Source organism: Lynx canadensis, chromosome D3 (assembly GCF_007474595.2).
Source record: "Lynx canadensis isolate LIC74 chromosome D3, mLynCan4.pri.v2, whole genome shotgun sequence".
In the NCBI taxonomy this organism is placed as follows: Eukaryota; Metazoa; Chordata; class Mammalia; order Carnivora; family Felidae; genus Lynx; species Lynx canadensis.
Genome location: NC_044314.2, coordinates 8,861,303 through 8,874,657, shown reverse-complemented (window position 1 = coordinate 8,874,657; position 13,355 = coordinate 8,861,303). Strand labels below are relative to the sequence as shown.

The window sequence follows — 13,355 nt, the reverse complement described above, 5'->3', positions numbered from 1 at the left end:
ATTTCCCCTAAATAATAGAATTTCTGCCTCATAAGACTAGGCTCTAGGAAGTATTTTCTACATTTTATAAATGAAAAATGGAGGCTTTCAAGATTAAGAGAATTGGGACCCAACTCTAGGTCATTTTGCCGTAAGTCTTGTCTTTACGTCACTGTGTTCACCTGTCACAAAAATGCAATGGAACTATGCTGAGAAAGGACTTAAGAGTAAAGCTGAGAAATCCTCCTGGTGTTACGTACTGTCGGCTAAATGACTGGTTCTTCTAGGATGCTTTCTTAATTTTGTTTTGTGTGTAATTGTTGTGATTGAAATATAGGAATGCTGTTTCCTAGAGACTACCATTGTGTACTTTCTCCTCATAGATCACTTACGTAGCTTGTGTCAGGTCCCAGGCTCATGAACAAAATGGCACAGCCATAGGTTTCATAAACCTACATTCTAGTTATTGCATTGGTTGGGATCTTTGATGTCTTCTCAAAATTGTCAAGCACTAATAATTGGTGAATATCTAGTGAGTAGGTGTAAATGTTTATAAATGACCCCGTATTCTATCTTTAAGGATAATCACAATATTACATTTTCCACAAGCAACTCAAATGATTGTTGTGTTCACACTTACTTTCAAGAATCACTGCCTGCTTGTCCAGATTCCTTTTACATCCTACTCTACCCCACACCGTGATTGAACACTTGCCTCTTATAATGCTCAAACCTATTTCCTGCTTCCTCTATTGGAACACTCTTGCCTTGATTCTGACTCTTTGCTTTCTTAAACTTCAGATTTCAGCTTATATACTATTCATTCAAATAACCTCTGATTGCCTAATTTATCACAGGCCTTTCTCAGAACACAGGTTGTTTCCTCCTCCGTGAATCTCTACCCAATTTATAGCTATGTGTTTATTTGTATTTTGGAAATGGAATATTCATTGCCTCTTACATAATAGATACTTAATAATTGTGGAACACCTGAACAGTTGGGTATTTATATATTTTTCTCGGTGCTTAATATGTATAACATTGGAAATCATTAAAGCAACAAATATTTTATTGATTACTCTGAAGAGAATATATTTTTACCTTAAAATTTTTAGAAAACATTTTTTCAATAATTTTTCATATTACCTGAAATTTAACAATAGTACCCATGATTAGTTAAAATTCATAGAATTTTAGAGTTAGAATTAAAATATTTTAAGATGTTCTCTTGATCAGTAGAAGCAAATCAATGGAATTGCATTCAATTTGGTGATTCTTGGAATTGCTTACCATAAATCTGAGGGCTTAAAATAGTACCTGATGTTTATTTTGTCTTTTTAACTTGCATTTAGTTGAATGGCTTTTAATGTGGTAGATTTTCATATGATTCTTGGAAAAGAATAATTTGATAAGAAAAAATTTTGTGAAATGAAAACAGAAATAAAACTGCTTATAATATCAGGCACCTGGGTGGCTCAGTCGCTTAAGGATCCGACTTTGGCTCAGGTCATGATCTTGAAGTCTGCGAGTTTGAGCCCTGCATCGGGCTCTGTGTTGACAGCTCAGAGCCTGCTTCCGATTCTGTGTCTCCCTCTCTCTCTGCCCCTCTCCTGCTCACACTCTGTCTCTCTCAAAAATAAAGAAATGTTTAAAACAAATTTTAAACTGCTTATAATATTTGTGATGTTCCAATTTCCACATAACCTTTACTTTTTTGCTGTGTCTTGTATACATAAATTTATCATATAATCACACTGTGTTAATAGGCTGCAAATAACAAATAATCAGACATGATTATTTAAGATTTGTTGTTATGACTGGTAAAATCATTCCTTTATTTTTTTTTAAAGATTTAGAGTTTATTCAATCAAACAATCGATTACTTTTTTAAAACCTTAGTTCTATCTGTTACCTGTTATTAGTAATAAAAAGGACTTCATCAATTTCTTTTAAATGCCTACAGTTTCATAATACCCTGACATACCATCATATTATATATCCCCTTGGCCAAAATATATATTTTTTTCCTCAAATTAATTTTTCTTTTTAAATTTTTTTTAATTTTATTTATTTATTTTGAGAGAGAGAGAAAGCATGAGTCAGGGAGGGGCGGAGAGAGGGGGAGAGAGAGAATCTCAGGTATGGATCCCAAGCTCTACACTGTAAGCATGGAGCCTTGAACCCACAAACCATGAGATCATGACCTGAGCTGAAGTTGGATGCTTAACCAACTGAGCCATTCAGGCGCCCCTAAAATTAATTTTCATCACTAAGTTAATGATTTTTTCATACAGCTTTATTATTTTAATTCTCATAAGTGACATGATGATAGCCAAAAAGTTTAAGCATGAACCTTAATAATTAAAGAAATGTCATGTTGGTAATTGGATTTTGAAATACTGTTTTCACCTTAAATCCCCCAATAGATACTCCACATGTTTAACCACATCGTCTAAAATTTGGTCCCTTAGTTTATGATATTTAGTTGATACACAAGGTCCAGTCTCAAGAATGTAATTTTTGTTTCCTGTTTTTTAGAAGCCAGAACATCTCTTTGATTTGGGAACAGACTATTTTCTATAATAATGGTATAATTATGTGTATATGAAAAAGGGTGTTTTAGAAATTTTTTAATGCAAATTCATTTCCAATGATATTTTTGAAGTCTAACATTTTCCTTAAGTTGATCTCTCTTTTAGAATTTAAAATGTCATGAAAAATACTTTATATTATAATACTAATCAGTACTTTGCAATCAAGCCATTTAAAACTATGTAAAAATGAATAATTTCCAATTTCTATCCTTAACAGTTTAAAAATGTCTCACATTTTAATCATGTTACATAGTTTACAAGGCATTTCAAATAACTGATTTCATCCAGCCCTTATAATTCCACGGATTTGGTGGGTCTGGTGTTCTCATCCGAATTTTATTTTTAAAAAAGGAAGAAAAAGAGGAAACGTTTTGTTCAGAATCAGCCAAAAAATGATAAGTGACAGAATCAGGACTAGGTTCTACTTGTTTTTCTACTGTGAGGTGTGGCTTCACCATACAGATGTATGCCATAAAATTACTTTGACGTTTGGATATACATCTGCTCAAATTATGAGAGAAATACGTATATAATTATTTCCCCCAAATTATATGGCCACAGTGTTTTTTCTCTAAGTAGAACATTGCTATGCAAAGTGTTTTCCTGTCAATTTAATTAATTTTACTTCTCACAGACCCTGTTACATTAGAGAATAAATTGTCCACATGGGGAGATTAAGTTGCCTGACCGAATTTACCCACAGAATACATGGTGAAGTCAAGATTAGAATTCAGAGCTCAGGATTAGAATTTAGAACTAAAAAAGCTACTAATCATTTCTACTTACAACATCCAGAACAAGAAAAAAAAATAATCATAGCAGGCAATTATAATTTAATGTCATTATAATAACGAGCAAATATTTAAACATAATGAAACTGAATAAAATAAACACATTTGATATTGCCTCTTTAAAATCTAAATAGAAAAATATTAAAACAACAAAAACTGACCAAGGGAGAGACACATTAAAATTACCCTAAGTTCAATAAATCAAAGCTCTTAGAGGTGGGTTCTTGTTCACCAGTAATTACCAACATCTCCCTAAGGCAATCTCATGTGCAGCCGTGGTTGAGAATCATGGGACAGAATTGGAAGTGAGCAGACTTTGTCTCTAAGGGGCCAGATAGTAAATAATGTAGGCTTTGCTGGTCATACAGCCTCTGTCTCAACAGTTCAACTCTGCCATTGTTAGTGTGACAATAATCATAAGCAATATGTCAATGAATGAACATGACTGAATTCCAATACAACTTTATTTTTTTGACACTGAAATTTGAATTTCGTATAATGTCAGTGTGCCTGAAGTAGTATTCTTTTTTAATTGTTTTCAACTATAAAAAAATGAAAAACTACTATTATCATGGGGTATAGTAAAAGAGATGGGTCAGATGTGGCCCCCTGGCCATGGTTGTCAACCTCCAATTCTCTGGAAATCCAATTAGCCACTCACTCATGTGTGCTTGACTATATTTTATAGTACTTTAATTATGGATTACACTATTTTGTTTCACTCGCTTGTCTTTGTCCTCAGTGATTAGTATAATATGTGGAACTTGAAAGGTATGGTAAATAAATAAATAAAGGTAGAGTAAATAAATAATAAGTGAACGGATACATGAACTATATCCATCCAACCAAAATTACCCAAGAAATTATTTCGTGCCTTCCCAATGGATAATGTTCATCATTTAAGTGGAGATGATCGCCAGAATATTATCGTTTTTCATTTGACATATTTATTTGACAAATATGGTCTGTACGATTATAGAAATAGTCTCATGAACCAAGAGGAAGACTGCATTTATCTAGGGCATGGCCTGGTCTTAGGATCTTCGTGTTGTTCACAACTTTTCAGACAAATACAGTGTTCTTTTTTAAAATTATATAAATCTATGTGTCTGTGAACCTTTCTTAGTGGGAGCTTGTTTGCTGGGTGCCTTGCCCTTTGATAATTACAAATGCTACATGTTGCTTCTTTGTGTTTTCTGTATTTAGCTAGAGAGATTGCAAGCTGAAAATATCTTGGAGCGGGACAAGAGGGAAATACTTGAAACAGAAAAACAAGGACTGGAAAGAGAAAATAGAAGGCTAAAGGCCCAAGTGGAAGAAATGGAAGAGCTTCTGGAGAGGAGAAATGTATTAAGTGCAAACTCTCCAGGTCCTGACTTCAAGACCTCACAAATTGAACTGCAGGAAAAAATCAAGGTATGGGGGTTTCTTGGAAGCAAATGTTCTCACTCACTGTCAGTTGCCTTCCTCACGCTGCCTTAACTTTTTACCCACCTCCAAGTCTGAATATTTCCTTTGTACTATTTAACATCTAATGCTTGTTCTTTTTCTCATTGCAAGTAGAATAATGTTGTTCATGCATATGGAAACAGTGTAACAGATTTTGTATGAAATGTTACACTATTAGGGTGCCTGGGTGGCTCAGTCGGTTAAGCGCGTCCGACTTCGGCTCAGGTCATGATCTCACGGTTTGTGAGTTTGAGCCCCGCATCGGGCTCTGTGCTGTCTGTTCAGAGCCTGCAGCTTGCTTCGGATTCTGTGTCTCCCTCTCTCGCTGTCCCTCCTCCACTCTTGCTCTCTCTCTCTGTCTCTCAAGAAAATGAATAAACATGGGGCGCCTGGGTGGCGCAGTCGGTTGAGCGTCCGACTTCAGCCAGGTCACGATCTCGCGGTCCGTGAGTTCGAGCTTCGCGTCGGGCTCTGGGCTGATGGCTCAGAGCCTGGAGCCTGTTTCCGATTCTGTGTCTCCCTCTCTCTCTGCCCCTCCCCCGTTCATGCTCTGTCTCTCTCTGTCCCAAAAATAAATAAACGTTGAAAAAAAAATTAAAAAAAAAAAATGAATAAACATTAAAAAAAATAAAAAATAAATAAAATATTAAAAAAAGAAAATGTTACACTATGACAAATCCAACACTTTCAAGCTTTTCCAAAAGGAAGAGAAAATGAAAGGATGGACCTTTGTATTTTTCATTTCCTTTTACAGTTTTGCCCCAGTGTTTTTTAAGCAATTGATCTTATTTTTAAGTAAGTCTATTTCTCCATTAGTTTGAACAACTGTGTAATAGGCATTTGTCAGTAACTTTAGTAAGGATCTGCATAAACGTTTCAATTTAGTTTCAATTCCGTTTACTCTTCTCTGGTTCTTTTTTAGTCTCAGTAAATTGTTTTGGAGTCAATACAATGCATCATGTTTCAAATAGCTTTTGTAGCCTATAACATAAATGTTAAAACTAGATTTAAATTCAAAATCTGGCTTTGAGAAATTTAGGTTGTCTTGGAATTATTTTATCCTAAAGTCAGTAGACATAATTACTGCTATAGATGGGATTGCTTTAAAATAAATTGTTTTTAGATTTTAAAAATAATCTCTTAATGGCAGTTGCAATTTGTGTGTTTTAGTGTCAACATGCTGCAAAACATTTACATCTCGTTTCTATTTCTTCCATTAAAGTACATATAGTATCTTTTTTTATTTAAAAAAATTGTTAATGTTTTATTTATTTTTGAGACAGAGAGAGACAGAGCATGAGCAGGGGAGGGGCAGAGGGAGAGGGAGACACAGAATCCGAAGCAGACTCCAGGCTCTGAGCTGTTAGCACAGAGCCCAACCCAGGGCTCAAACTCACAAACCACGAGATCATGACCTGAGCCGAAGTCGGACGCTTAATGGACTGAGCCACTAAGGTGCCCCTAGTACATATAGTATCTTAATGCACTCTTCTGTCTTTTCATTCCGTTTCTTTACCAGTGAATTAAAAGTGAGTTTGATAAGCTCATATCTTTTAGTTATATAAGTAGTTCATACTCATATGAGCTCTAAAAGCTAAAGATGGCCAGAAAAGTTGAATTCCATTTCACCTTTCCTTATTTCTTGTGATTCTAGAGATTAATTGCAAATACAAGATTAAATTGCATTGTGTTTTGTGACTTGAAAGTGCAAATATCCATTTTGTTACAGCAAAATGTTGTATGAAACCAGCCTTAATAGTGGTTCCGATATACATAACATCTGTAGAGATGTTTTTATGTGTTTCTACTTGTGGAAACACAGAATTATTTCAGTTATGAAACAAGTTTGATCATCAAAATACCTGGGTGTGTTTGACTCACCTGAACTAACAAACATTTATATTATACTCTGTGGGTGATGTGAAGATGAACGAATCATTATCCCTGCCCAGAATGGGCTTAAAGTCTATATAAATACATAAATCATTATCAAGAGGACATCATGCTGATTGCTAAGAATAAAGTATAATGGGAATACAGGCGAAGTAATTAATCCTATTTCATTTTGATTCCTATGTGGTTACCTCAAAATGTTATAACATAAAGTATGTCAGTTAGGAAATACAAGAGTTGATTGGGGACTGTTTGGAACTGGCATTGGTATATACGATTGGTATATATATTGGTATATACGATTGGTATATACCAATCGGCATGTCCTGTCAACAGGGCACAGAGTCCGTCCCTGGGGTCTTTGAGACAAGTGCAGTTCTTCACTTAGAACTAAACACAACTTGGAAACTGAGAAGATTCTGGAAGGCCTAACCAACCCAGTGGGTGTGTTCATCCATCAGAAAACTATTCCTCAAGTATATATTATCTTGACGACCAGGAAGAGGTGCTAGTGATTCTTACTCTTCATTAAGAATTCAGACTCCCTACATGAACCAAAATAATTATCATAGAACAGCTGCAGGTCAAAATCCTTGGTGCCACAGAGATCCCCACTGGGATCAAGATTGTGTCCCCAAATGCCAAACGGATCAAAGCTGCATATAGAACATGCCTAAGTCCAGAGAATAGTGCAGATTTTATTATAACATGAAACTAAATTGTAATTTTAATATTATTTTAATAAAACCTAATTTATATGTATATAAACTATGCATGTAAGTTCCATATAGGAGTATCATGTGTATATAAGTATATAATTATCGTATAGAAGTAACATATATCTATATGGATGTAAATACTGTATATGAGGGAGATAGTGGAAATAAGTGTTGGCATGTAAGTGATAAAACAGTAACCACTCAGTTATCAGTCTCTAAAAGAGGTGCAAGTTCTCTTACTACATTATGTTTGTATCTATTGCATTTAACAAATGTCTGTGACAGACACAAAACTACCGGGTATTCATAGAAATCTCCATATCGATAAATTGTGTTAATTTCTTGAACTGTAACATTCTCATTGTTTGATGATTTTTTTGTATAAATCCTTATTATACAAGAGGGGAAGAATTTTGCATATATATTTGAAATATATAGAGTGCTATATTTTGCCTACATTTTTGCATATTTTGGCTTCAGTATTACAGGGAATAGATTTTTAAAGAAAACATCTTTTAATTTTAAATTGCACTGTTAATTTAAAGACAAAGATTCTCCTCAACACAGATGATCTCATCACATGAATGTCCATATTGTGGTTGTTTTCCTGTCCTATGTTAAGGCTATGTGTGCATCAATTTTTTACAATTAAAAAACAAAAACAGCAGCACACCTGAACTTTTAATGAATACATTGCAAAATTACTAATCAATATGAGATATGAGAGATGGGACCATGCCTACGAGAGACACAGAGAGAAGTAAGTTTCAAGACAACCCATAAATCGTGAGGTTAAGAAAATAACATCTTCAGGGCTTGGGGAAAAGAAAAAGAAAAAACTTGAAGGACTTCACCAAATCTAATCTCTTTTTGAGCTTTTACTTCCACCTCTCTTCCTCCCTTTGTTCGTTTCCAGGAACTTTTAGGAGGACAGAGAGGAGAGGAGAGAAGAGAGGACAAGGGAAGACAAATGAGGGAAGAAGAAGGGAAAAGTGGAATTTGTGCCGACTATAAAGTGAGAGGACATAACAGAATAACCAAAATGGGAGCAAACACAAATAGGCTAATGTTTATCAAAATATGTCCTGATTTTGCTGTAATGGAGAAAAGTAGAGTTGTAATTCCCAACGATTTTTCTAAAAATGATACCTTTCAGTGCTCGTTTGCTTTACCTACTTTATTCAGTGACAGGGAGGTTTGTACTTGGAAAGCCTTGATTCTGTAGATATGCAGTGTTTGTATTCTCCATTCCAAATAACACGTTTTGAAGTGAAAAGTTATTGGAAAAAGTGGTCAGTATTCTATGGGGTAAAGCCCATGAACTAGTCAACATGCCTTTTGTGGAGCTTTTTGGAGGCTTGTTTTCTTAAATCATTCTGGCAACTGACTCTCTTCCTTCAGGTCACACAATGGGTCATTTTCAGAAAGCTAATGTGACAGAGTGGTAATTGATGTGTCTCGGGAAAATGATGAATTAATCTAAGAGTAGAAAGGCCATCAAAGTCAATTCCTAATGAATTTACATTACTGACAGTGTCCATTTCTTGAATAGGAATGACATTGTATTTATTTTGCTTAGTAACTTTATCCTCAGAAATGTTTTATTTTCACTCGGAGGTTTATCAGGCAAACCTATGGCTCTGTTAACTTCCTCACTCATTATTTTTCTTTTAAAGCCTTCATTGCTCATACAATTATTGAATAATTTAAGAATAAATATATCTATTCTTATGCTGTTGTAAAATAATAATTTTAAATATAAAATAACATCATTTGATGTTATTAGACAGGGTTATTTCACGTTTTTCTTTAACCATTCTTACATAGCTTTGCTTTCTGTGGTACACTAGAAATTTTAATTTTCAATACAGTGATTAGTAAAAATTTATACTACTGTAGAGACTTTAGAGATATGGAAATTTTTAACCCTTTTGTATGTGAAATATATTTTGGTATATAAAAATTAAAATAATTCATTTTGAAGAATGTCTTAGTTGTAGCAAAACACTGAGCTACACAAGTGTCTTTCATGAATTGATAATTCAGTGATTTCATAAAACTTAGAAACACATCCGTGATTTTGTATACATTTTAGCAAAAGTGAATTAGATTGTGTGGGTTGACCAGAACAATGTTCTTTTCTCCAAGAATTTCTGAAGTTAGCAGAGACAGACGCTTAAGTACCATTTGTTAATGTCATAAAGAGGTATCTAGTGAAAGTTCACACTGAATTAAAATAAATCAATATACTACAAAAGAGGGTGGCATTTTCTCTAATATAATGACTGCCCTCACTCACCCTGAAATACTCACATGCGTTCATGCATTCAAACGCACATGTAAATGCAGACAATGAATTGATTTTTATAAATAAACTCAAAAGTAAAAGTTTTATTTTTCGTTGTTTTGTGATTATTCACTGGAGAAAAGATACACAAATAAGATTTTGTACATGTGAAGCATTATTTCTAGGAATATATTATCACTGGGTGGAGTTTCACTTTTTCTTATAAAAAAAACAAATGCTGTCATAGATTATTAAATTAAAATTATGAATAGTAAATCCCAACCCATCCCAACCCAACCCAAATAAATAAACATATGTTCCATTTCCATTAAATTTCATTGTATATTTTGATTTATCTTTAATTCTTATACTCTCTTTTTTATTCTATGTTAGAGGGCAATGAGGTCTATAAGATTGTTGCAGGCTTATAATATCCTTTAAAATTTGCTTCATGTATACCAGATCAATGATATTTTACCCCACAGCCAATTAAAACCAAGATGTAAATTTTGACACTTTAGGTGACTTATATATTCTAGATTTAGAACTTCATGAAATTTTATAATATAAATTGTGACATTCAGATATGAAATTATATCATTTTCTGTTGATATGCCTAGCATACTACTAATAATCCACTATATTATTACAAAATGATTGGCATTTCACATAGCTGTTATCAGTTGATTTATATTAGCTTGATTTAAAGCAGTGATAGGAAATAATATTTAGCTTCTTATTTAAAATGAAAAAACACTATGGTTATAATATTTCCTTAAAACTAAAGCTAAAATACAAATAAAAAAATAAAACTACAAGTTGAGGGGAAAAACCTGTAGGCCTGAGACACTCACTATTTTGTTCTTTTTTCTTTTCCTTTTTCTCAAAGTCAAGTTATATTACATAATATTCTCTTTTTTGTTTGTTTGTTTTTGAACTCATGACCCTGGGATCAAGAGCTGAGCTGAGATCAAGGGTCAGACGCTTAACTAACTGAGTCACCCAGGCACCTCCATAAAATTAGCCATTTTGAAGTGAATAACTTAGTGGCATTTAATGCATTCACAGTATTGTACACCTACCACCTGTAACTGATTCCAAAACGTTTTCACCATCCTCAGGGGAAACCCAGTAAGCATTAGTAACTCCTATTCCCCGCCCCCAAATCTTCTGACAACAGCAAGTCTGCGTTCTGTTTCTATGGAGTTACCCATCTAGGTATTTCATGGGATCATACAACATGTAACATTTTGTGTCTGGCTTCTTTAACATACATAAGATTTCAAGGTTCGTGTGTACATCAGTTCTTCATTCTCCTTTTCGGTCGCATAGTATTTGATTCCATGGAAAGACAACAATTTGTTCATCCGTTTATGTGCTGATGGACACCTGGGTTGTTTTCATCATTTGGCTCTTTTGGACAATGTTATTATAAACATGTATGTACATCCATTTATTTCAGTACCTGTTTTCAATTATTTTAGGCATGTATCTGGGAGTAGAATTTTAGGGTCCTATGGTAGTTCCATATTTAATGCTTGGAGGAATCAGCTCCCCACAGTGGCTTAGCCATGACATTCCTGTCACAGTGTATGAGAGTTCCGAGCTCTCCATAACCTCAGAAACATTGGTTTTGGTTTTGTCTTTTTAAAATTATACTCCTGCAAATGGCTGTGTAGTGTGGTATCTTATGGTGGTTTTGCTTTGCATTTCCCTCATGATTAATGATGTTAAAAATCTTTCTATGTGCTTCTATATCCTTTTTGGAGAAATGTCTGTTCAAATTCTTTGCCTCTCCCCCCCCCCCACCGTCCCCTTTTTTAAACATAAGGTTGTTTCCCTTTCTGTTGCTGAGTTGTAAGAGTTCTCTATGTATTCTGGATATTAAACCCTTATCAGATATATGATTTCCCAACACTTTGTACCATTTAGGTTGTCTTTTCACTTTCTTGGGAATGTCTTCTGATGTACGAAGTTTTTAATTTTGATAAAATCCAATGCATCTAGTTTTCTTTTGCTGTTTGTGCTTTTAAAGTTTCATTTCTAAGAATCCATTGCTAAATCCAAGGCATGAAGATTTAGCCCCTATGTTTTCTTCTAAGACTTTTATTTTTGTGTATGGTGTAAGAAAGTGACAATAAATTATATTTATAAATTTTTAAGACAGTTAAAAGTAAAAAACAATAAAATAAAAAATTGAAGAATAAAAAAAGAATTTCATAGTTTTACCTGTTTTCAGTTAATTTATATATATAGTATAAGATAGGAATCCAACTGCATAATTTGACACGTGAATCAGTTGCTCCCACACAATTTATTGAAGAGAATTTTTGTCTCCTAGTGAATGGTGCTCGCACCTTTGTTGCAAATCAGTAGTTTATAGAGCTGTGGACTTATTTCTGGAGGCTCGATTTCATTCCGTTAGTTTACGTAGTTACCATTATGCCAGTACCACATTCTTTTGATTGCTGTATCTTTGTAGTAAATTTTGAAATCAAGACATATGGCTCCCCCAGCTTTGTTCTTCTTTTTCAATATAATTTTGTTTATTTCGAGCCAATTAAAATTCCGTATGAATTTGAAGATCAGCTTTTCCATTTCCGCAAAAAATGCAATTGGGTTTTTGGTAGGGACTCCACTGAATCTGTAGCTGACTTTTGGGAATATTGAGATCTACTAAATGTTTGTGTCCCTCCAAAGTTCATATGCTGAAACTTTATTGCAAATGTGATAATATTTGGGGGTGTTGCTTTGGCAAGGTGAGTAGGTCTGAGAGCAGAGTCCTCGTGAATGAATTAGTGCCTTTAAAACAAAGACTCCAAAGATCCTCCACATTATTATCCAATGAAAGTGGTAACTGCTAAATGTGTGATTCAGTACGTCCATAACAGGAAACTAGGACCAGGGTTTAGAAAGAATAAAATTCTTATCCTGGTTCAGACTCAATATTTTGACCAAATAATCCTCCTTGTGCTTTAGTTTCCTCATTTTTAAGAAAAGAATCTGGAGATTCTAGCTGAGATTCTTCCAGCACCAAAATCCCATTATCTTATGTTTTCCAAAACTTAGCTACTAGGTTTAAATAAAGCACTAATTTGGGTTCATGAGGATAATGTAATATTTCTTTAGAATTTCAGTTTATTTTCACAAAAATAGCTGTTGGCTCCTGATCCCACGTAGTGTACTCTTTCCACTTGCTGGATTTCTTTCTTTTTAATTCACGCAGTTAAATTTAATATGTTTGTTGACATAATTGAGAGCGTTTTCATTTCTTATTTCTCTTCCACTGCCCATCACTTTGTGTTTCCCTATCATTTTATTGTGCTTAGTTTAATGGTATTTAAATTCCCACAGCATTTGGCAGCCTTTCTAATTCTCTTTAAATTCTAGGAAAACAGAAGACAGGAAGCATCACTATGTCAGTAACTAACAAAAATCATCTCTTTGCTTTTTAACCAACTTTAATTCTCCATTACATACTTCCTTGTCCGTGTGTGTGTGTGTGTGTGTGTGTGTGTGTGTGTAAAGGTGGTTCTATTTTAGTGTAAAGGGAATAGAAAGTCAATCGAGAAAGAATAATTGCCAATTACATTCATATTTCACATTCAGCTCCTTTTCTAGCATTCTGAAATCATGTTATGCC

The 13,355-nt window shown here is 34.0% G+C and overlaps 1 protein-coding gene across 1 annotated transcript in view; it reads left to right on the top strand.

Moving 5' to 3' along the window:
* Positions 1–8,642, top strand: part of CCDC102B (coiled-coil domain containing 102B) — a 129,585-nt gene extending 120,943 nt beyond the window's left edge. Inside the window, 3 exon segments of the mRNA XM_032595436.1 lie at positions 4,571–4,780; positions 8,342–8,598; positions 8,600–8,642. Of these exon segments, the coding sequence (XP_032451327.1) occupies positions 4,571–4,780; positions 8,342–8,598; positions 8,600–8,642 (510 nt within the window).
* The last annotated feature ends 4,713 nt before the right edge of the window (positions 8,643–13,355 follow it).